This window comes from Polypterus senegalus, chromosome 2 (assembly GCF_016835505.1).
Source record: "Polypterus senegalus isolate Bchr_013 chromosome 2, ASM1683550v1, whole genome shotgun sequence".
NCBI lineage: Eukaryota > Metazoa > Chordata > Cladistia > Polypteriformes > Polypteridae > Polypterus > Polypterus senegalus.
In genome coordinates, this window is record NC_053155.1 from 165450328 (window position 1) to 165476937 (window position 26610).

The 26610-nt window shown below is 39.9% G+C and overlaps 1 protein-coding gene across 1 annotated transcript in view; it reads left to right on the forward strand.

Annotated features, from left to right (window-relative positions):
* synj1 (synaptojanin 1) overlaps window positions 1–26610 on the forward strand; it is a 488307-nt gene that overhangs the window by 126862 nt on the left and 334835 nt on the right. Inside the window, exon 9 of the mRNA XM_039746285.1 lies at window positions 21431–21512. Within this exon, the coding sequence (XP_039602219.1) occupies window positions 21431–21512 (82 nt within the window). The remainder of the gene's footprint in view (window positions 1–21430; window positions 21513–26610) is intronic.

Here is a 26610-nt window from a genome sequence, read left to right on the forward strand (position 1 = left end):
AAACAGAAACTTTTTTTATATTCTAGTAGTAGATGACAAAATGTAGGCATAAACTATATAATGTATGAAGCCTGAAGTCCAAATAGCAAAGAAACATTTTCACAAGAATAACACAATTGCACTTTTATTCAAACATATAACTGCAGAAACAAAAAGCTGCCTTAACATGCGACATTGACACCAGTTTACTGTAACTGACTCCGTGGTTCAATAGATTCAGCCCCCGCTTGGGAATCAAGGGGTCACGGGTTCGATCCTGCGCCCCTCCGTTTTGAGAAGTAAACTGCTCTTAGTCTTACTGTTTTAGAATAAAAACATACATTTGATTTCAGTCTGTAACAGCCGGTGCAATTTATGATCTTTGTAAAGGTTAGCTTTTTTTTTTATTCACTTTTCACTCTCTCAGTGCGTTCAGAATCAATCCATACAACCCCATCTGACACGGCTGTTTTCACTAAAGACGCTATAGCTCTGCAGTGTACCACGATGCATACTAACGCCCCGGTTCTGACACACAAACGCTGGCGAAGCTGCCTTCTTCGATCTCACCGTCACTTGCTTTTCTTTTTATTCAGTTTTATTGAGTGTTCCTGCCAGTCCCCGCATGTTGCTGTATGCTTTTTCTTTTGTACTCCAGGACATGCAGAGGAAAGAATGGTAAAGACCAGTAACCGGGCGCTATATGCAATCATCAGACACTCCCCATCTGCCCGTGTCGTTCAAACACAGGAACATATATTGGTGTAAAAGTATAACAAAAGTGCACTTTTATTCAAGTGCACTTTTTCCATCGCCTTTTCCTGTAAGAAGCAGTGTACACACTTCTCTCTATGCTGTGGTTTCTATTACACACCTGAAAGAAAGAGACAATACATGTGAAAATATCCAGCATACAGCAACATGCGGGACTGGCAGGAACACTCAATAAAACTGAATAAAAAGAAAATCAAGTGACGGTGAGATACGAAGAAGGCAGCTTCGCCAGCGTCTGTGTGTCAGAACCGGTGGGGGCGTTAGTATGCATCGTGGTACAGCACAGAGCTATAGCGCGTCTGTATTCTGTTTCTTTTGTACTCCAGGGCACAGAGGAGAGAATAGTAAAGAGCAGTAAGTTCGGCGCTATATGCAATCATCAGACACTCCCCATCTGCCCGTTGTTTTGTTATACTTTTCAATACTTTTATACTGCTCAAGCGGGCATGCTCAAAAATACACGTGTAATGCCACGAAAAGTGCGCAGACACTTCATTTCGCAAACAAAACAAGTGCACTTTTATTCAAAACTACCTGTATAACCGAAGAAAAAGAAAGCAAGTTACAGTAGGCGATTGATCGACATCTTGCATGGTGCAATGCTAAGAAGTGCAGATTTTCATTCCGTGCTATATAAAATCATCACATTCAAATATTAACAGTTCCCACACACCCAAGGACCGTCCTTCCTACATTTACGACACGTGTACTTGTTGCCGTGTACACACCTCTCTGTGCTATGGTTTCTATTACACTGAATGAGCACCTGACACTGTACTTTCTTCCCTGGGGGAAGGTCCGCATCAGAGAATTTCCAATTCCTGCATAAATTCACACCCGATCTGACGCTGTTCGTTTTCAAATAATATTGCATTAGTGCGATTATATTTTCACATATATTGTCTCTTTCTTTCAGGTGTGTAATAGAAACCACAGCATAGAGAGAAGTGTGTACACTGCTTCTTACAGGAAAAGCGATGGAAAAAGTGCACTTGAATAAAAGTGCACTTTTGTTATACTTTACACCAATATATGTTCCTGTGTTTGAGCGACACGGGCAGATGGGGAGTGTCTGATGATTGCATATAGCGCGAAGTTACTGGTCTTTACCATTCTTTCCTCTGCATGTCCTGGAGTACAAAAGAAAAAGCATACAGCAACATGCGGGGACTGGCAGGAACACTCAATAAAACTGAATAAAAAGAAAAGCAAGTGACGGGGAGACACGAAGAAGGCAGCCAGCCGTTTGTGTGTCAGAACCGGGGGGCGTTAGTATGCATCGTGGTACACTGCAGAGCTATAGCGCGTCTTTAGTGAAAACAGCCGTGTCAGATGGGGTTGTATGGATTGATTCTGAACGCGACTGAGAGAGTGAAAAGTGAATAAAAAAAAAAGCTAACCTTTACAAAGATCATAAATTGCACCGGCTGTTACAGACTGAAATCAAATGTATGCTTTTATTCTAAAACAGTAAGACTAAGAGCAGTTTACTTCTCAAAATGGAGGGCGAGGATCGAACCCGTGACCCTTGATTCAAGCGGGGCTGAATCTATTGAACCACGGAGTCAGTTACAGTAAAGTGGTGTCAATGTCGCATGTTAAAGGCGGCTTTTTGTTTCTGCAGTTATATGTTTGAATAAAAGTGCAATTGTGTTATTCTTGTGAAAATGTTTCTTTGCTATTTGGACTTCAGGCTTCATACATTATATAGTTTATGCCTACATTTTGTCATCTACTACTAGAATATAAAAAAAGTTTCTGTTTTAACAATGTGTTGACACAGATTACTGTAGAAACGGAACAGACATGAAATGTGTGTGTTCCAAACAACTCAATCAAGGCATGAGCTGAGAGAAGTTCGTGCACGTTCTAAATTGGTGGGGGATGGAATAGCCGGCTGCTCCTAGCTTCTCTTTATCAGCACATTTAGAGAACAAAGGACGCTGGCGGAGAGGTGTGAAGGGATTTAAGAAGCAGTTTAAGGTGGGACGGAATTACGAGTTTTTTCGTAGGCTCTGGTAATTCTAGTGTTAATATTGAGGTTTGTTTATCTATGTGGGCAGTTATATTCCCCTCTTCCTTGTTTCCATTCTGTAGTGTGAAATTGCATATTATCACTTCATGAATCTTGTTTTCAAACACAGCTTGACCCTTTCAGACATGTTTTACTTTTAATTCTAATAGAATAGGCAGTAATGTGAATTGTTACTTATTCTTTAACGATTTGGCATGAATGCAGCTACAACTGTTAGTTTTTTTTTTTTTTAAAGTATTTAGGTAATAATCATTTACTGTAAAACATGCTGTTGAACAAGCTGGCTTGAGATATTTTATGTGTAATATTATTAAATTAAAGCAATATTTCATATTTTGTTAAATATTAGGTATATTGATTTTTTGAAGCTATTGATTTTTTTTTAATGGAAATCTGTAAATTACTGGAAATAAGCAAACAAATCTTTTCAAATATTCTCATTAGAAGCGTATTATGTATGAAATAACATATTTGGCTATTAAAGGGGTATACTGTATATCAAAAAAGCCATTCAGATAAAATAATAGAAAATAAACTGAAATTTGTGTGTATACCAGATGCCATGGCTTGCACCTACAACTTTGGGTGCAAGACTTGAACCAAATGTGAATGAGAATTTTTATATTTTAGGGGACTGTTACACACTTGAACATAATAATAATAATAATTCTTTGCATTTATATAGCACTTTTCTCACTACTCAAAGCTCTTAGCAATTGCAGGTTAAGGACCTTGCTCAAGGGCCCAACAGAGCACAGTACCTATTGGCATTTACGGGATTCGAACCGGCAAACTTCAGATTGCCAGTGCAGATCCCTAGCCTCAGAGCCCACCACTCCGCCACATTAAAGATTCTCTACTGGCCCACCTCCACCGAGACAACTGCATTATGTGGTGAAGGGAAAAATGATCTAATCTGATACTCATATTTACAGAAGATGTTGAAAGTGATATCATTGTGCATCAATATATCTCTATGTCCGTTTCAGCATGTTCATGTACGCTCTTTGCAACATCATGGGATCGATTCTGTGTATTGCATTTTCAATGTTCAACTTCTTGGCATTATAAACGAAACCCATTGTATGCCAGCTTTTCACCAACTTCTGGATGTTTGTTTTAATTGGCTGTCTATTGTGAGGAAACTGATCGGTGTAAATTTTCCTTGTTTCTTTGATGGAACCTGTCCGCACAAATGCTAACCACTATTGCAATTCTTTTCTTGCAACGAATACTGCATGCCTTCAGTTTTGGCTGCAATAGTGTGCACTCACTTTCAGTACACTGCTATCACAAAAGTGGTTTCCAGGGGTCAGACAGCAAGAAAACAAGGCAAGCCACATGACCACAGCTGCCTATCCGGTGGCAGAAGAGATGGGAGTCAACCTGTAGAACCAAGTTTAACTTAGCTAAACATAAGACTACTGTTTATGATTGATATTACACTCACTATTGATTTGTAGTGTCCTCTATGTAGTAACCCATTATTTAGTGTTTAAGTTTACATTTGCTTATTTGGCCAACACCTTTATCTAAGGCCACTTAAAACATTTATGATACAATTGGTTACATTTCTTTTGGTTTTCCAATTGGAGCACAGGCAGGTTAAGTGATTTCCTCATGATCACACAGTGTCAGTATTGGGATTTGAACCCACAACCTCAGCATTTGAAGTCCAAAGCCTTAACCACTACACCACACGGCCTGGCCAAGTATTAAGTACTGTGACAAATTATATTCATAACATTTTACTCATCAGTAGTATAATTCATGACTTAAAAGGGAAAGTTGCTGTGTTCGTCAACAAGTTATCATTTAGTATAATGTCTTTCACATAGAAAACTATTAAAAGGCTGTTTATGTTGAAACAGTTATACAGTTAATTTTTTTTCAAAATTTAATAAATAAGAATTTGTCGTACAAATGAAATGTAAGCAACTTAACTATATAAAAAGTGTTCTAAATTTAATGGTCATGTAAACTATGACAGCTATTTGTGTGATCAATTAATTTTTTAACAAAATCTATTGGCGTGTAAATATGTATACTTAAACTTATTTTTCTATAATACTATTCAATCAGTTTAGGTTCAGACCATGTACACATTTACATCTATTAAACTGTTGTGTATCAAAAACAAATGGACGACAGAGTAAACAAGACAGACAAAGGGTTTTTAAGTAATCAATGGAAGTTGGGGCACCTGTGCATATTGTTTGCTTCAACTTGCAAGGCTTAATTAACTTTAATTGCTGCAGAACATCTGGACGTTGTATTCTATTAGTTGGTCCCTGCAGTAGGCCCATTTGTAATATTCTTAAGTTTCCTTTTTTTCTGTTTTTTCTAACCTTTAAATATAAACCTCTGGCAGTTTACTGCTTACCTTTTCACCATATTAGGTCAGTCAGTTCTGAATCTATTAAAGTGCACATTGCAGACTTTAATTTATGGGTATTTACATACCTTTAGGTAAGACCATGTAGAATATACAACACTTTTTATACATGGTTCCCCAAATGCAGGGCACCATAATGTTTGGGACAATTGGCATCACATGTGTTTGTGATTACTCAGTTGTGTTTCATTGCTTCCTTAGTGCAGGCATAAGATACTTAGGGTTCCTTCTAACCCTTTGGAGTATGTAATTTCCATTTTTCAACATGGGGACAAGAGCTGTGCTAATTAAAATGTCAAACAAGCCATTATAAGATGGAAAAACGAGTAAAACCATAAAGTGTGATGGCCACTCCAGCACCTTTACTTTTTTCTGCTGTAGCCACTGAAGGGTCAACTTGGCCTTGTGTTTTGGATTATTGCCATGTTGGAAGATCCAAGTGCGTCACATGTGCTGCTTCCAGACTTATGAATGCAATTTCTCCTCCACTATTTTCCGGTAACATGCTACATTAATCTTCCCATCAGATTTAACTAAGTTACCTGTGCTACTGCAGCTCACACACCCCCAGGACATCAGAGATCCACCTCCATGCTTCACAGTAGCGATGGTGTACTTTTGTCATGGGCCTTGCTTTTACAGTTGTGACAATAAAGTTCAGGTTAGGTCTCATTACTCCAAAGGACTTTGTTTTAGAAGTTTTGAAGCTTGTCTAGATACTTTTTGGTATATTGTAAGTGCACTGTTTTGTGGCATTGGCACATTAAATGCCTTTTTCTTGCAACTCAACCGTGTAGCCCTTTTTTTTCTTTTTTTAAATACCTTCTTGTTGTGCATTTTGAAACAGCAACACCACTTGTTTCCAGAGAATCCTGCATTTCAGCTGAAGTGGCAAAATGATCCTGGGAGTTGTGGCTGAAATCTTAGTTGGTCTACCTGACTGTGGCTTGGTCACCACAGAACCCCCAAGTTTCCACTCTTTTATCAGACTTTGAACACTACTGAAAGGCATTTTCAGATCTCTGGATATCTTTAACACTAGAATTACCAGAGCCTACGAAAAAACTCGTAATTCCGTCACACCTTAAATCGCTTCTTAAAATCGTTCACAGCTCTCCAACAGCGTCTTTTGTCATCTAAATGTGCTGATAAAAAGCCGGCTATTCCATCCCCCCACCGACTTAGAACGTGCACAAACTTCTCCCAGCTCATGCCTTGATTGATTATCTGGGAGTGAAGTGGAGTTTTAGAGTGGAAATAATAGATCATTATTTGGAACACACTCATTTCGCGTGTGTTCCGTTTCTACAGTAATCCGTGTAAACACATTTTTAAAACAGAAACGTTTTTCATATTGTAGTAGTAAATGACAAAATGTAAGCATAAACTATATAATGTATGAAGCCTGAAGTCCAAATATCAAACACTTCCACAAAAGGTACAAATATAATAGAACAAGTATGCTTTTATTAAAAAATATAACTGCAACACATACTTACTACAGCTACCACGGTAGCATAATGGTATCAGCCGCTGACTAGTATCCAAAAGGTCATGAGTTCGATCCCACATGGTTCAGTTTTGAGAAGTAAACTGCTCTTATTCTTACTATTTTAGAATAAAAACACGCATTTGATTTCAGTGTGTAACAGCCAGTAATTTATGATACTTGTAAAAGTTAGTTTTTTTTTTATTCACTTTTCATTCTCAGTCTCAGTCGTGTTTTTTTTATTCAGTTCCATTCTCTCAGTTGCGTTCACGATTCCCCCCCATCAATCTGACAATGCTGTTTTCACATAAAGATGCGCTATAACTCAAATGTGATTTATTTGGAGACGCGCTATACTCAAATGTGATTTATTTGGAGACGCGCTATACTCTAATGTTATTTATATAAGGAAGAAAGTACAATGTCAGGTGCTCATTCAGTGTAATAGGAACCATAGCACAGAGAGATGTGTACACTGCAACAAGTACACATGTCGTGAATGTAGGAAGGGTGTGTGGAAATTGTTAATATTTGAATGTGATGATTTTATATAGCACGGATCTGAAATCAGTAGTTCTTAGCATTGCACCACGCAAGCTGTCGTATCAACCGCCTACTGTAACTTGCTTTATTTTTTCTTCACTTATAGTCTAGAATAAAAGTGCACTTGTTTTTTATTCTTGTACACCAACATATGTTCCTGTGTTTGAGCGACACGGGCATGCTCAAAAGCATTGGTACGAGAATGCAGTCACAAGTACGCTGCAGAGCTACAGCGCATCTTTATGTGAAAACAGCATTCTCAGATGGGGGGTAAGGAAGGATCCTGAACACGACTAAGAGAATGAAAAGTGAATAAAAAAAAAACTAACCTTTACAAGTATCATAAATTACTGGCTGTTACACACTGAAATCAAATGCGTGTTTTTATTCTAAAATAGTAAAAATAAGAGCAGTTTACTTCTCAAAACTGAACCATGTGGGATCGAACTCATGACCTTTTGGATACTAGTCAGCGGCTGATACCATTATGCTACCGTGGTAGCTTTAGTCCGTATGTGTCAATATGGCATGCTAAGGTGGCTTTTTTCTGCAGTTATATTTTTGAATAAAAGCATACTTGTTCTATTATATTTGTACCTTTTGTGGAAGTGTTTGATATTTGGACTTCAGGCTTCATACATTATATAGTTTATGCTTACATTTTGTCATTTACTACTACAATATGAAAAACGTTTCTGTTTTAAAAATGTGTTTGCACGGATTACTGTAGAAATGGAACACACGTGAAATGCGTGTGTTCCAAATAATGATCCATTATTTCCACTCTAAAACTCCACTTCACTCCCAGATAATCAATCAAGGCATGAGCTGGGAGAAGTTTGTGCACGTTCTAAGTCGGTGGGGGGATTGAATAGCCGGCTGCTTGCAGCCTGATTTTTATCAGCACATTTAGATGACAAAAGACGCTGGTGGAGAGCTGTGAACGATTTTAAGAAGCGATTTAAGGTGGGACGGAATTACGAGTTTTTTCGTAGGCTTTGGTAATTCTAGTGTTAAATGCTTTTCCTGATTTAAGCAATTCAAGAACCTTTTTTCTCAGGTCCTTTAACACTTCTTTTGCTTTCTTCATAGCTCGGTATCCAGCAAAGTCAGTGCAGCTCTGCATGAATTTAAAATGGCTATCTATATACAGGCACAAATTACTATCAAAGAAGTTACAGGTGTGGACACTCTCCCCTAATTACCTTTAATTAGAACCTGCGTGTCTCCTTATGTAAGTATTATCAGCCCCAGAATTCGAGGGTTTCTAAACTTTTGATCAGGCCCATTTGGGTGATTTCAATTATCATTATGATTTTAAAAAGGGCACACACAATTATGTGATAGCAAATTTCTTATTTAAAAGGAAAATTTTCTGGATGATTACTTATATTTTCCAAACAATGGCAAATATTTCACAAAATCTTCCAGCAAACTTACAAGCACAACTGTGCTACAGATACAATAACATTAAAGTTCTAAATCCTACAAATTAAACACACGATCAAAGTAACAAACAGGTAAGGCAACAATTAATCTCATAAACATGTCCACAAGAAGTTATGTTAACAGAAGAATTTGGATATGGCAATTAATAACAAGAGGTTTACTTAATCTCCGCAGTGACATTCACATCTCTATTGACTCTTCCTGTGAAGTTAGTAAATGGATTGAGAGAGCATGGGGTTATGAGGTCGCTGAAAAGGGGTGTGTGGAGTTCACGATATCTCTGCAAAAGGACAAAGGTCCAAGTATTTAGAGTTGTTATCCAGTGATCTGAGACGAAGACTGGACTCCCTTGGTACTGTGTCTCTTCAGAGCATCCTTGGGTACTGCTGGTTTGACTTTGTGTTGAATCAGCGGTTGCTCATGGAGTCCCGAATGAGGCACATTACCTGCATTGTGAGGGGGCATCAGATATGGCGCTATGGCCATGTGGCACGATTCCCCAAGGGTGATCCATCTCACTGGATTCTCATTGTTGAGGACCCAAGTGACTGGACCAGGCCAAGGGGGCGCCCACATAACACCTGGCTGTGGCAGACAGAGGATCATTTTTGGAGGATGGGACTAGACCGCATGTCTGCCTAGGGGGTTGCCAACCAGGATTCCAAGCTGTTTTGTCATGTGGTGGGTGCGGCAACGTGCTGTACCAGCGTATGCTCCCCAATCTGATCTGATTAATAATTGAAAAGAGGCAAACATAAATATTATAGTTTACTATTATAGTTTACGGTATTCCTGAAATGGGGGTACTTTGGGTTGAGATGGTATCTTATAACGGACAAAAATCACAGCTTTTCTGACTAAATATACTCTGTAGTATTCCAAACATGCTGAAATCTACAACCATTGTGGTGTTTAACAGCAGCATTCCAAGTTGATAGTCTATAATAGTTGATAAGTCTTGTGATTAATGCCCCTGCAGAGAGGAAATCATCAAAACATAGCCACACAAAATATTAAATCAACACAAAAATCAGAATAAATACAGTTAAAGATAGTGTGAAATAAACAACTGGACACACAGCAAAGGTTTGGAGCAGCCACCCGTATAGTTTCCTTAGCTACAAAAGGCTTTTAGTTGGATACAATGTGTACAGTAGAACTTATTAGATATGAAGGATGATGGAATTTTATAGTCTGTTCCTGTTTCCTGTAGGGGGCGATATTCCCTAGTTGGAATAAGTTCTTTTGTAATTGCGCCGTTTTAAGTAACCTGAAACTATATAGATATGATATTAAAAGGCGATACCTCTCCCGTAGTGATACGACGGTAAGGAATCACATAAGAGAAAATAACAGCTTTATTTTATGACGATTTACGCTGCATTACAAATGGAGGAAGCCAAATGGCATAACAATTACCAAGGTGGGATGTTGATGTATACAGTCTGCCATTTTCCGTCGCTGCGCTGGAAGGCTTTTCAGGACTGATGACGATATCACCCATCTGTCCATCGCCTTCGAGCTATTTGGCTGCTGTCCTTGTCTTTTATTCTGCTTTCTCCACATGCAGGTCCTTACTTAGGTTCCAGACAAGGCAGGGAGAGTATTCAAATTTATCTGTAACATACAGAAATAGTACAATACCCATTGTTGCAGCTGTCCCCTTCTCTCTTCAAATACTTGCCTAGAAGTTCTAAATGCTGAAAGGCCCTATGTGCTAACTTTGGCCTGGCCTGTACATGTGAGTGGATTTATAAAATTTTTGTACAGAGCACAGTGACATTAAACGTGTATTCTGATTAAAGTTCCCATGAAATGACGTCTTCGGAGCCGGGACAAGGAGGATTTCTCATATTTGGTCTGCTGAGAGAAAATAGAGAGGTTTAGCACAACCCGCCACCCCCAGGCCTGGTTTTGGGTCTGTGAGCGGGAACTATTTGACAGTCGGGACAGGCCTTACAAAATTGCTCCAGATCCCACCCCATATTCACCCAATAAATGCGTTTTGAAATGCTTTCCCTCATCTTTTCTGCGTTGAGGTAAACCCTGTGACTGAGCAATTTTTAAAACCTTCTCCTTATGCTCACTTGGTATGACCAACTGCTCAATACATCCATCATCCATGCAATCAGAAATCACCCAATACATAAAAAGTAAAGTAAAAAATGCGGAAAAGTTTGCTAGCTCTCCCAGGCCTTCACTTGAGGATTTATCCCCCAACACGCTGGACAACTCCGGTTCAATTTCAGACTTGTTTTCTTGACTGATGTCTGCAGCGAGCCACTCTCTATCCACTACGGGGGTAGGTGCCCTGCAGGTGGCCAAGACCCGTGGAAAGCGGGCATTCCTTTTTCCTATTAAGATTGGCAAGGGTGTAGTGTCTGATATGGCAGTCAAAACCTTAAAGTTCTTCCCTTTAAATTTCAGAGGGAGTAACAGTCTCGTCCCCATGGACGCAGCAGATGTTCACTTTGTCTGTTTTCTTATAAGGGGTCTGATGGAGCAAGTCACGGTTGCTAAACAGAGTCCAACAATGCCAAGAATTCCAGTCTGGCCAACGTAATAGAGACCTTAACACTAGAATTACCAGAGCCTACGAAAAACCTCGTAGATCCGTCCCACCTTAAATCGCTTCTTAAAACCGTTCACAGCTCTTCACCAGCGTCTTTTGTCATCTAAATGTGCTGATAGACTCAAGCTGCAAGCAGCTGGCTAGTCCATCCCCCCACCGACTTAGAACGTGCACAAACTTCTCCCAGCTAATGCTTTGATTGATTTTCTGGGAGTGAAGTGGAGTTTTAGAGTGGAAATAATAGATCGTTGTTTGGATCACACACATTTCATGTGTGTTCCGTTTCTACAGTAATCTGTGTAAACACATTTTTAAAACAGAAACGTTTTTCATATTCTAGTAGTAAATGACAAAATGTAGGCATAAACTATATAATGTATGAAGCCTGAAGTCCAAATATCAAAAAAACACTTTCACAAAACGTACAAATATAACAGAATAAATGCGCCTTTATTCTAAAGTGTAACTGCAGAAAAAAAAGCTGCCTTAGCAGGCCATACTGACGCATGTTCACTACAAGTGGCGTGGTGGCGTAAAGGTTTCAGCTGCTGACTGCTAATCAAAAGATCACGAGTTCGATCCCTCACAACTCCGTTTTGAGAAGTAAACTGCTCTTATTCTTGCTATTTTAGAATAAAAACATACATTTGATTTCAGACTGTAACAGCCGAAGTAAGCCTTGCTATAAGCCCAGTGTACCGTAATCATCAAGCCTTTCGGGAGCGAGATTTCTGTATGGCTTGGAGGGCTTCTCCAGTTACAAACTGGGCCAAAATAGCTGCCCAGACTCCCTTGTCCCAGTGCACCAATGTTGCCTTACACTCAAAACAGAATAGGTAACACTCAGGGTTGTCTGTGGGAGCCATCTTCAGCAGCACATCTCATGGCTGCACCAGGGTAGAGGCAGCCACTGTAACCTCATGATCCGGGGGTTGCTGTACTTCTTGGGGATCCATTGGTGCAAGGAACCCACTCCTGGTACCATGCAAGTCCCTTCTTGCACCTCAAAACACGACACTGATTCTTAGTATTTTAGCAAAACCAGCTTTATTCAGCTTGAAACAGAAACAGCATGGTTATTTATTGTAGCAGGATCTACCACTCTCCTATACACAGACACAGCAATCAGGTTGCCCCTACAATGGACAAGCAATCTTCCACAGACGTGGCAGTCGGGCTTTGGGATGCACTTTGGCATGTCATCCTGTGTAGTTCAAAAATCTCACAATATGAAGAAGAAAAGGAAGATTCTGTTTCTGATTGACAACTATGCAGCCCACAGCATGCTTCCATCATAATGTATGTATTGAGTTCCTCCTACCCAGTTGCATTGTGGTGCTTCAGCTATTGGATTTGGGCATCTCATTACAATGAAATACTTTTTAGGTCTCTGGCACTACGTTGTAACGGAATTTGACTTTAGCTGTGTAAGCCCGGGCTCCTGGAAACTTTTGAAATCATCAGGAAAAAAAAACTGAAATGCAAAAGCGGTTGTTTCGTTTTGATAATGTGCTCCCACCCTATGTCTATGAGTGGCTAAGTGAGTTTTTCTCTCTCTCCTATGAGGTTTCGTTTTGCCGATGTGCTTGCCTTGCTTGTGTATTAGCGGCTAAATAAGTTTGTCTTTAGATAGATACTGGTCAAATTGAGTCTCTCTCTCGGACCCAAACCCGTTACCAGTACTGCTATCATTGCAAACCCTACTCTAAACTATTTGCTCGTAACTCAAATACCACTCTTTACATACAAAGTAAATTTTCAACACCCTACCATTTCCCTTTTTCACTGAGGAAGAGGCTTCTCTTCTAGCTACTCCGATTGCAATGGCAGAAATTACAGAGACCTTAAACTATAAGCTCAGGCAAGGCCCCAGAGACGAGTGTATACCATCTTGAGGTCATTTCTGTATACTGAAAACATTTTTCCCTTCCTATCTTATATCTTAGTGAAGCCATCTCTTCTGGTCATCTAGGTCATAGTATTAATATAGTAATAACTAGCAAAATACCTGCGATTCACAGCGGTGAAGTACTGCCTTAAAATTTTTATTAAGAAGAAAATTAAGCCTTTTTAAACTGAGTGAAAATATACCAATAATTATTTGTTAAGGATCTTTTTGTATACCACATTGTCATTTCGTCCCTCCGGTTGTAACATGACCAAGCTGTACGCTGAGCTTACTCTTGAGCATGCAACGTACAGTTGGCCATGTGAAAAGTAATCTTTTTTCAAATCTCACAGCTTGGATTGCTGCTGTCATAATCCGTTTGAGTTTCATGGTTTGTTTCAATTATGACAGTTTTTCAGGACTTGTGTTGAAGTGACATTCGGCATTTGTCTTGCGCTGTAAGCATACAACCGGTTTCATCGATAACTTTACATCCAGCTTTTGACAGTTTAAACATTCATAAACATCAAAGTGTCCACTAATGAAATCGTCACCTGTAAATCTAAGATGTTTAACAGGCTTTGGCGGTTGTACAAAGGTGTAAAATATTTGGCCATTTCGGTACACTTGAAAGTGACAACTGAACAATTCAGCGGCAGCCATCAACTCACATGCAGAACCATAGGTGAAGTGCTTAAGCATTTCACTCTTCTAGTGCTCCTGTGTAGTATAATTATCTCCTGTACCGTCATCAGTCCACACCTTAAACCTGTCCCAGTCATTCAATACATAAGACACAATGTTCCTCCGGATATCAAGAGTGAGCCTGATATGGCCGTGCAATATGTAACAAAGAGAATGGAAAAGGTAGGTGCCATTTCCGGACATGGAAACCAATCGGTAAGTGACAGTTCTTTGATCGATGGTGATCACCTCGATAGACATGTTAATAGGGGTATGGTTGAAACGATAAAGGGAATGGGTACCTGAACAATGTAAAGTAAGTCTAAAATATCTACACAATAACTATAATCATAATAAACGAACAATAAAACCGCGTAGAAGACGTGGATTAAATAAAAAGGCTGTAGTTCTCAGCAGGGTGACGTGAATCCCGTGGCGAAGCAAGGAAGGGAATGTAGAGACTGGAGCGACGGACGGCCTTATATAGGCAGGCAGCCAACAACGTGGGAGGCGTGGGATGGGGCACCAACGCCGCCTCACACGGTGAACGAGCTGCAAGCTATGGACGTATATATGTACGTAAGTAGGATTCAGTTAGCGTTGGGAACCCGCATACCAAATTTCTTGAAGATGGGTCCATAAGTAACAAAGACTGTTGAAAAGTTCAATATGGCTGCCGACCGTGGCATCGTACCACCAAAATAAGTACCAAATTTCAGCCTTCTACCTACACGGGAAGTTGGAGAATTAGTGACGTTGGAAAGTTCAATATGGCTGCTGACAGTGGTGTCATACCACCAAAATAAGTATGCACATTGGTTTCGGTTAGCGCATGGAAGCCGCCTACCACATTTCGTGAAGATGGGGCCATGAATAAGAAAGTTCAACATGGCGGACGTTGTTGACCATTATGCGTAGAATTTCAAATTGAAACATGCTTAACTTTTGTAAGTAAGCTGTAAGGAATGAGCCTGCCAAATTTCAGCCTTCTACCTACATGGGAAGTTGAAGAATTAGTGAGGTTGGAAAGTTCAATATGGCGGCTGACAGTAGGTGTCATACCACCGAAATAAGTACGTACGTCGGTTTTGGTTAGCGCAGGGAAGCTACCTTCCAAATTTCGTGAAGATATTGTCACCCTTCTACCCACACGGGAAGTTGGAGAATTAGTGACTTTGGAAAGTTCCTAAGGTCTCTAACCGTGGTTCCCAATGCAACCAGAACGGCCGTCCCCTCATGGTCTGGAGGAGGCGCAAGCCCTCCTCCGGTCCTATTGGGCGTCCAGGCTGTGCAGCAGCCCCAGCCGTTCGCCACAGTGCCCCATTGCCAGTGAAGACCCGTCCTGCGAGGGCAGGTTCCCAACAACGCAGGTCCTACTGCTTGTCCTGGATCCGGTCCTGCAAAGCAAACAGAAACAGGGGCAGAGCCTCTGCCTGGACGCAACCTCCTGGCGTCCCTCTGTGCCCTGCACTGGCAGCGTTCCCCCCTCCAATTGGCACCCCGGAACTTGCCTCTTCGGCACCCCCTCCGCAGGTTCCGTGCCCCTCTTGTTGGGTTAACCGACGGGACCGTTTGCACTCCTTCAATCTCCGCTGACTTTGAGGCTTCCCTCTGCATCCGCAGAGGTCGGCCCTTCTCTGGACATGAGCAGCCTGCCTCACGTCCATCCTTATCGGAGGAATTCTTCTCTCAATTCCTCCTCTTTTTCTGGGACGCCTTGACGATCTGAATCTCCTTATGGCATAAAAAAAGACTCCGTCCTGTCTGCGTCCCGACGGAATGACGCAAGGCTGTCGCAGACTCGGGGTGTAGGGCGCTAGGACCTGGGGCACTCATCAGCCCCCGTTCTACCAGCCTTGTCGATCTGTCCCCCCTCACCACTCGCTCAGCACCTGCCGCCGCCACGTCCACTGTTGGAAATCCCCCTACTTGTTTCCGATCAGGAGTTTCACGGGCCCTTTCGATGAGATCTCCCTTATTCTCTGTGGGGTCGGCTCTACTCACCTTCCCCACCGTACTACCCCGGCCAAAGGATCCAGCGCCGCGCCATTCGCCTTCCCCTCCAGGTTCAGCAACTCTGCACGGAGAGCACTCAGCAACTGCAATAAAGACCCTACGGACTGAAGGCACTCTTCCAGTTCACGCAGGACCACAGGCAAGGACAGGAAGTTAGCCGACAGTGAGCTTACCTGTCTGTCAGCAACACACGTCGGCTGCTTCCCATGGGCCGTTCCCTCCAGCCCAATCGGTATATTGGATCGATATTCCTTGGTCCCGCCTCTCTTCAGTCATCAGCTGGCACGCAAGACACACCGGCCAATCACATTCCTGTCACGGGGAGGGACTTCTGGTCTGCTGCCATTTTGGTCTCCCTCCTGGTGCTGCGATGAGCCTCCGGGCAGCTCCGCAGCTGCTGCGGCTTTCTGAGCGACAGCGACTCCTCTCTGGCATCTGTCCCTATTGCCACCGCTTCAACAAAGCACCGCAGATCGACCTGCACCTGCCACTGACGCTGATCCGGACAGCCCCTGCCTACAACACAGAAAACACACACGGCCTCCCCAAGACCGGTTGCTGGCAAGCAGGGAACTTACCTCCCGGATCCCGTCTTTCCAAGGAGATGTCCTCGGCATGGACTCTCTCGGCGACAGGTCGTCCCGGGTGCCTCCATCAACACCTTGCTCGCAAGAGCCCGATGTCCTCTTGCTCTGTCCATTGCCTTCTCTCACCAGGGGGAAGCGGCTCTTCTGCGGACCGGTGGCAGTCCGTGGGGCAGTGTGCACATTGCTCCCGCGGCACGTGGGTGGGCTTCCCCTGCTGTGTTGGGCCGTCCACAACATAATTTTTTTGTACAGGTTCCTGCCTTGAACCAGGCGGGGCATCCTGCTGACTACACCAGTGTGGAACTAGCCCCGGACACAGACTGGTAGACATTTTTAATCATCACCACACGTTTATTTACACTAAATTTTACAGTCACTATGTGCACACACAAACCCCCAAAACTCCCCAAAGTTCAGGCCTCACACACTCTGCCTTACTCTTCAGTCTACCTCCACTCTTCTTCCAGCTCTTGTCCTCTCCTAACCCGACTCCAGCTCTGAATGAAGGGAGGCGGCCCCTTTTATAGTCACCCAGATGTGCTCCAGGTGCTTCCCGGCCAACTTCCACTGGCAATCCCCAGTGAGGCGGAAGTGCCGGCTGTGCACCCGGAAGCACTCCGGGTGTCCCCGGTCCTTTTCCGCCCAGCACTTATGGGTGTGGCAGAACTGCTGCGGTCCAGGGCTCCAAAGGCAGCGGGATGACCCCTGGCGGCTACCACGGGCCCCTACAGGGTTGAGGTCCCCAAAGCAACCAAGGCGGTCGCACCCTCGTGGTCTGGAGGAGGCGCAAGCTATATATATATATATATATATATATATATATATATATATATATATATATATATATATATATATATATATCCACTGTTTTAAAAAGTTAATACCTGTAACAATCATTTTGGGGTATTCTGAGATCTTTTTCTCACTCTTCTTCTGGTCTGTATCCCCATTTAAAGCACATCCACATAAAATAAGGGAAACGTACAAAAATGGTATTTGGTACTCTCTATTGATGCTAGAAAGGGAACTGCAAGACCATCCATTTAGCTTGTGCTTCTTTGGTCTAAAGACACATCCTGCTGGTTTGTCTCGTATTATATTGAATTCAGATGAAATGGACAGAAATTCAGTAGGACAGGATGTTGTGTGTCTTGCAGCATTTGCTTCTCCTTTCTAAACATGGAAACAGAGACTACATGAAAACTTTCTATCCATCCCCTTGCTATAAGCCCAGTGTACCATTAAAATAGTCTTTGTAAGAGACTAACTAATCCTGCATGTGAGATAGCTCTGTTATTGTTCCTATATTTTGCAAACACATCTTAACATTATCAAGCCTGATTAATCCACTTCTGTATTGCAGAGGGTCATACCCTACCTAGCCTCATCAGGCTGAAATCCATTCTGGACAGGGATCCAGTTCATTCCAAGTCTACCTCAAGCACACACCCACAGTTACACTTTGAGGGGGAAAAACCTATGTGAACATGGAGAGAAACTGTAAATTCCATAAAACAATGAGTGGACTGTAAATACTGTAAATTTGTATAATATATTCTAAAGTTGTGAGCATTTATTTACTCAATGGATGCAAAAAATTGTAGTTTCTTAAAGTGAGGCTATCCAGTAAATGTTGTGCCAGGATTAGTTTTGTCTTGCATTTTTCATTTTCATTTTGGACTAGTGGACTAAACATAAATATAATTGTTTTAACCTGATTATTGTTCCAGTTTGCAGCCTCCTAGAAAAGCAAAGTAATATAATAAATCTGCAACTGTGTGAATGTAAATCTATTAAGCTTGCATACGTTGAATTATTACTGTGTAATATATATATATATATATATACATACATACATACATACATACATACATACATACATATATATATATATATATATATATATATATATATATATATATATATATATATATATATATATATATATATATATATATATATTTTTATATATATATATATATATATATATTTTTGTATATATATTTTCTGGGTCATTTACAAGCCCCAATTTAGGTTTCTCATTTTATTCTTAAAAATATTGTTTATGATATGAATAATTTTTCAGCGTAGTAAGTTATGTAAACATTTTAGATATTAATAATGTCTCAGTGTAGTAAGTTATGTAGATACTGACTGCTCTTTGTGTGGTGTTGCATACAACACTTTGCAACAGTAGGTTTGAGTTGATATATCAATGAACTGAATTTAACATTAATAATACAGTGATCCCTCCTTGATCGTGGGGGTTGCATTCCAGAACACCCGCGAAGGGTGAAAATCCGCAAAGTAAAAGCCATGTTTATATTGTTATTTTTATATATTTGAAGCCATTATAAACTCTCCCACATTCTTGTAAACATTTCCCCTACAGTTATACAGCATAAACCTTTTATATTCTCTTAGATATTACGTAAGATTCATTGAAATTATGTATGTAAGCACACTGTTTATATACTACGCACAAACATACGTATCGTATATCATTTAATACGTCATATGAGTTTTATTTAATATGTAATACAGTTTTAAACACATTTTAACTGATTAACTGGTAACATAAAAATAAATGAAAAATCTACAACATGTAAATATAAATAAAACCTAAATGTTATTTTAAAGATATTGAGCGTCTCCGATATCACATATGTTACAGCCATTACGATAGAGAGACCACCAGCAATAAATACGTACAATGCAAGAAAAATTTTCTAAAATGTGTGTACAGTTACACTAAACGTATGTACATGTACTAAGAACGTAGAAAATTAATTATAGGTACTCACCAACAATGACACGATGACTTGTCCGATAATGATGAGATAAATGTTACTGCACACCAAAATTGAGTGTTTCAGGTCTTCTAAAGGAGCTTCTTCAGGCGACTGTGGTGCCTGGGCACAGCCCCGGAAGCAGTAGCAGGAGCAGATCATTTTGAAGACATAACGAAGGGCTTGTCTACGCACAAAGATTAACATAAAAGAGCACAAAAGTTAACTGTTTACACAGCAAAACACGTTGATACTGAATGAGCTAGACAAGATGCTGGCTAACGCAAAGCGGAATCAAATGCAGCTCTCCGTTGCTGAGCCAATCAGCACCCAGGAACTTAACTGCATGCTCTGATAGGGTAGCTTCTCAGCCATCCGCCAATAACGTCCTTTGTATGAAATCAACTGGACAAACCAAAATCCGTGAACCAGCAATAAATCTGCGATATATATTTAGATATGCTTACATTTAAAATCTGCTATAGAGTGAAGCCGCGAAAGTTGAAGCGCGATATAGCAAGGGATTACTGTTCAGTATTGTCTTTTTATACCCTTATTCATGATAGCTTCAGATAAAAAAAAAAATATATACAGGCCTCAAATGGAAAGCATATAGTACTACCAGCTAAGACAATACATTTTAAGTTCTGCCTTTGTAAATACTATGCCGGGTAGGGTCTAATTTTTCCTTTGTGTCATTAATGTATGTGCACATGATGTTAAAACTGGTAATAGATGCATGTGCTTATTTTAATAGTGGCATTATATAGTCGGTATTAGAAAATATAAAAAAATGTTATTGCACTTATGAATTATCATAATCCACCCAGCCCCTCATAATTGTCCTCAAATCCAACAGACCATCATTGACACCTTTTACTTTCATTCCTGTATTGCTAACCCTATATAAACAAAATCTTTCTATATTTGTACATTCAGCATGTTGTATTTGATCCTTGCCCAGTATTACTTAAAATTTGCTTGTTTATTAACTAATACAAGTTATCAGTTTTATTAGGTATAGACTGAGAGATTCTCCTCATAGATTGACATTATTTTACTGCAGGTTAATTAAAAATACTGGGGCTCTCTATTTAGCTCAGTTATTGTGCATTAAATATCCTGTCCTTGTGTCATTATTCAAAAGACTAAACCTTTAAAACAAATAATACATACAGTGATACCTTGAGATACTTGTTTAATTCGTTCCATGACCAAGCTCGTAAGTCAAAATGCTCGTATCTCAAGTCAATTTTCCCCATTGAAATTAATTGAAATGAGATTAATTAATGCCAGCCCTCAAAAAACCACCCCAATTTTTTGTTAAATGTTTTCAACATAAGAAAAATGTATTAATAATGAACAAATATTGTATACAAACAAAGTAAAACCTAATACATAAAAGAGAATCTAAAGAAATAAACAGATGTTAGCGAAGCCGATTAGCGTATTGGAATGTTTTTTTCTTTCACTTCACTTTTGCTTAACTTAATTTTATTCTTCACTAGGTTTTTTTCTTTTTTGCCATGCTTTCGTCACTTTCATTCGCAGGGCGTTTCAATAGAAACCTGTCCAAGGAGCTTTGTTTAGTCCTCCCCTTTTAGAATGTTTCTGAAATGAGTTAGGCAAGTGTCATTAAATAACTCTGCTGCATGATCAGTTGCAATTTTTTTCAGGGTTTCTTTTCAATAAAGTCAAGTGTTAGGCATTTCAATAAAGCCACTCATCAGTTGCAACTTTATCAAGTGTCATTAAATAGTGCCGCTGCACTATCAGTTGTAACTTTTTCAGGGTGTTTCTGTTCTTTAAAGTTCGAAACTTTTTCCCACATTGCAAACACTTCCTTTATCTCACTTTAAGAGAGAACCTCCTCCGCGATACTGATCTCCTGCAGAACCTCCGTATGTTGCTGCATCTGTAGTTTCCGTCAACTCCTCCATCGTCAGTTCCTCGGAATGTGCAGCGACAAGCTCTTTGATGGCTCATATTTTGAATTTTGGCTCGTAACTCAAGTCAAAAAATCAACCTAGTGGTGACTCATATCTCAAAAATTTTGTACGTTAGGCACTCGTATCTCAAGGTCCCGCTGTATGTCGTTTTAACCCATCTATTGTTTCCCAACCTGTTTTAATAAATTAAAAAACATTTCATCTTAAGTATTTTCTTAATATAAAAAAGGAATTCTTTTTTCATAACTAATGTGATTTTGGTTTTTTTTTTCCCCCCACAGATGTCAGTCTGGGACCATTAGAACTAACTGTCTTGATTGTCTGGATAGAACTAATAGTGTACAAGGATACATTGGACTTGAGGTACAACAAAGCATAATTTAAATCTATATTCAGTATGATGCAAAAGTTCACCATGAGGAGAAATATATAATAAATATGACTATTTTATTCTCGTTATTACTTGACAGCAATTTCTTAGTCGGTTTTCTCTTACTTCAGTCTTTTTGAACACAGTTGTATTTTAATATGTTTATCCGTTTTTTTTTACCAGTTTGTCTCATGAATAACAATATATTGCAGATAATCCATAAAAATGTATAGTACAAAGTTGTTTTTCTCATTGATTGTAGTAGATAACCAGAGATCTTTAAGATAAAATGTTTTCAAGCTTGTACTTAGATGATGTGCTTATGCATGAGAGTGTCCGTAACAGCTCAGCTCAATGTAGCCCAGTTCAATGTGAGTACCAGCAAACTTGGCATGCTCTTATATGTGTAGCACAGAACTATATACTTCAACAGGTACTCCAGAGGTTTAAAATGGATAAATATTGACATAGAAAATGTGTTACATGCCATACAGCAAACATAACATGCCAGGTTAGCCAATAAATTTCAGGAGTATGCCTGAAACACATTTGGGCTAAGCAAATGTCACTAGTAATTTAACTTCAATCCATCTTTTCAAAAATGTAATAATAAAACCTGTCACGATACCATTTAACTCTGCAATGCCACAATTTATTCTGTATAATCCAGTGGAAAACGCTTAATGAATCATTTTCACTTTGATTAATCATTTCCTGTGGAAGTCTTAACGAAGCCTCTTTCAAATTAGGCTCTAATATCCTGTTGACACTTCTGCATTCCTGCTGACAGCTGGGAGTTGAAGTCCCTACTCAGCAGTTTTGTCAATTTCCTATTTTTTATAGATGATAAACTGTGCCTCCAAACTGATATGAACTGGGAACAAGAATGTATCTAGGTTAAATTTCTTAGTATCACTTTCAATCTACATTATACTTTTCATGATCATTGAGAGTTTGATTTATGTTATGAAAGGCATTTATGTCAAAAATACTAAGATTCAAATCCAATGCTGCTGGATCTGTGCTAGTGTGGATGAAGTCTTTAACTACTTTTTAAATAGTATAATGTGCATTCCCACCCCAAACCCCATTACCCCTAAACCCTCCCCCACCCCCCACCAACTGATCGTTTAGCAAGTTAAGGATGCAGAAAGTATAGTTTTAAGGTGAGAAAAGCCCCTTCTTTCTGCAAGTCTTCAGATCTAAATCCCATTCAGCTGTTGTGGCATTCATTGTAGCAGTGCATCAGGTGGTCTTTAAAGCCTTTGAAAAAGACAGGTCCTACTAGTGTGTGTAATAAAAGAAAGTACTGGGATTGTGAGCTGACATCGAGGACCTGTAACTGGTACATTGACAGACTTCAGAATGTGTTAAGAAAAGTTGTTGAACATTGGGGTTAACACTCTGGGATGTAAACAAGACCAAAAGACAGTTTTACTTACCCTTTTTTGCTGGAATGGCCGGTTACAAATCCACTTACAAATATCAGTATGGGCTGTTAATAACTGAAGACCAGCTAAGGAGACAACTGAGAAAAACACACATAGTAAGAGCTGTGAGACCAGACAGAGTCTCAAATTCTAAAGGCTACTGCAGACAACAATATATATAGCACATTTTCAAACAAATGATATAGCTCAAATTGCTTTTCAGGATGAAAAAAGACAAAATATAAGAAACAAAATTAGGCAGTACCAATTAACATAGAATAAGAGTAAGGTCTGATGGCCAGGAAGGACAGAAAAAACAAAACAAAGCAGAACTCCAGATGGCTGGAGAAAAAAAAATCTAAATCTGCAGGGGTTCCAGGCCACGAGACCCCTCAGCCCCCACTAGATATTCTACCTAACATAAATGACCTCAATAAGTTCTCGTGGTTTTCAGGTTTCACATGGAAGAACTTGATGATGATGGTCTTGTGGACATCTGGCCTGTTACCTGTTCAGTGTGTCCTTAAGATTTCAGAAAGTATGGCTGCTGTGGAAAACCCACTGTATTGTTCCTGTTCTAAACAAATAAAGTCCTTTAAAAGTCCAAAATAGGCAAGTGCCTTTTCATGTAATGAGCAGACAGGTGGCACTTGTGTCTCACACTGGAGCACCACAAGGAACAGTCCTATCTCCTTTTTTTTTTTTCTTTATTTACACATCAGACTATAAATATAACATCAGGTCATATCACTTGCAGAAATTATCAGGTGACTCTGGATATACAGTACGGTATGTGGTGTATTGATAAAGGGGGTTGAGACAAATTACATGAGTTGGGTGGAGGACTTTGTTTCTTTGTCTGCAACTTAACATCAGCAAAACCAAGGAACTAGTCATTGACTCTGTGTCTGGTCATTATTGTGGATGTAGAGGTGTTGCATTCCTACAAATACTTGGGGACCAATGACAAGTTGGACTGGTCTCGTAACACAGCAAGCTCTTTTTTCTTAGAAGATTGGATTCCTTTAATGTGGGTAATTTCATTCTTCACATCTTCTACAACCCTGTGATGGCCAGTGAGATTTTGTGATTTGCTGGACTGCTAAAATCACATCGAGAGAGACCCACTGTAAATCAATAACCTATTTAATAGGGCAGGCTCAGTTTTGGGATGCACACTAGACCTCATAGAGGTTGCGGGAGAGGAAGAAATTAAAACAAAACTGAGTGACATCATGAATATTGCTGCACATCCTCTCTCTGACACACTAACTGTAGCCAAGTTTCCATCCAGTTTTTTGCGACGTTTTGTTATCGACAAACAGAATATACGTAAAAAAAAATGTGCGAAATTTGCTGTCTCCAGCCTGTTTCCATCCAACTGGCTTTTTATCGATAAAATGGTGTGCGTGATGACGTCATCCCCCCCAAAATGAACTGTCGGAATAAGTTTTGTTGTATCGCGAAAAAAAATGTGCCCTTGAGCCATTTCCATACATAATTTTGTGTATGTCGCAAATTATCTACCTTTTGTTTTCCACGTTACACCCCCTCCACTAAACAAAGAAACAAAGGAATTCAGAGATTATTCAGACAGTTTTTTGAAAGTTGCCAGCTTACTGTTATTTCAGTTTCACAAATAATTGGAATTATACATAATATCCGAAGACGACAGCAGAATGAAGCAGTTGCTTGTCTGATAGCCCTAGAACTCAAAGAAAGTACCCCAGTGCGACGAAACCCACGGGTATGGGATAGATGACAGAATAAGACCTTCTGGGAGGAGGTGATGGAGATACTCTTCACAGAAAATCTCTGGCTGCAACATTTTAGAATGACACGGCCGATGTTTGAGATGTTGTGTGGATTCATCAGTCCTGATGTTGCGCCCATCACAGGTTGCCACCGACCACCGGTTCCAACCCAAAAGCGGATTGCCATCGCCCTTTACAAGCTGGCAACCTGCGCCGAGTATAGAGTAGTTGGAGAAACATTTGGGGTTAGTAAAACTACCGTCCATTGATGTGTATATGCTGTGTGCACCGCTATTAAAGAAAAATTAATGCGGTGTTATATCAGACTTCCGACTGTAGCGGAGGCCAATGAAATTGCATACTGCAATTCCTTGGTGCTTCTTGTGCCACAGATTTACGTTGTGCTGGATGGCACGCATGTGCCTATTCTTCCCCCGACGGAAGGCTACCGCGATTACATTAATCGCAAAGGGTGGCCATCTATTATTCTCCAGGCCCTTGTTGATGACAGGTGCATGATACGAGACATTTGTGTTGGCACTCCTGGAAGTGCCCATGATGCAGCTGTGTTTGCAGCATCGGATCTGTACAGGTGAGCCTACCTTTCAACATCCCTTCTTAGTGCGATTAAAATTGAATTAGTACTGTAGCCTGCTTCCCTTAAGGTTTTTAATTAAAACTGAAATTTGAATTAATACAAAATAATGACGTTTAATCAAAAAAAAACTAAAGTTAATATTAATGAGAGAATTTCTCATATATGCTAAAACATCTGCCATTTAATAATAAGAAAAAATGTTTAGATAATGAAACACACGGTTTATTAAATATTTTGACTGGCACAGTAAATTACCTTTGCGGTTTTTGTATTATTTAGACATCCTGAGAGACACCCCCAGGCTACAGTTGATGTGGAGGGAGTTCAGGTACCCCTTTTAGTAGCAGGAGACCCAGCCTATCCGCTACGGTATTGACTCATTACGAGAAATAACGAGTCTCTTCATCAGACCATGCGAACCGCTCCACCATTCTTGTTTTGATTGCACGTGATGAAAATGTATCATGTGACACATTTATTTGCGTTAAAGCCCTTTTTTCCGACAAAAAGTGTTTCCAATGTAGTGTTTTCGACATCTGAAGTATTGATATGGAATTTATGCGCTAAAGTTAAACGGAAAAATATTATGTCGACATGTACAACATTTTATCGATAATTAGGATTTCCATCAGCTATGTCGGTATATTGATATATATTCGCAAAAACTCCTTGGATGGAAACCTGGTTAGTGAGTACTTTCTGCCAATGAATCATTTGGCAGAAGTGTTTCAAGAAAAACTGCTGGGGCTTCTTTATACCAACAGTGATATTCCTGTTTAATGCCTCATTGTGATTGTAACTGCCAAGTCAGAAATTTTCTTTCTTTTACATTTTCTTCATTTTAGTCATTATTGTATGTATTCAGACTATAGTGTGTGTGTGTGTGTGTGTGTGACTGTATTTGGAAAAAGTGCTGTATACCTCCTGAAAAGTGATTAAATTAAAAGCAATTGTCCCATGTATACCTGCATGCACTTACTTACTTTACTTTTGTTATCAAGTAAGTCAAAGCAAGTGTGAAAGATACAAATTATTGCTTTTCTACAAATATATTTTAAAATGGCCTGGACACATTTATTATTACCCTTAGGAAAAGATCAAACACTGGATTAAAGTGATTTTTTTCAAACTAGCTTTCATTAAAATTGCATGTCTCCATTCATGCCAGCAGTCACTCTGCTGTTTGGTGCCATTGTTTATCTTACACTAAGCATGGACGAGAGAAAGCAAATGAGAGACTTTTCTGAGGAGACAGAAAGAAAATAGACACTCATGATAAAGGAAAATGATGTAAGGCCATCTCCAAGCA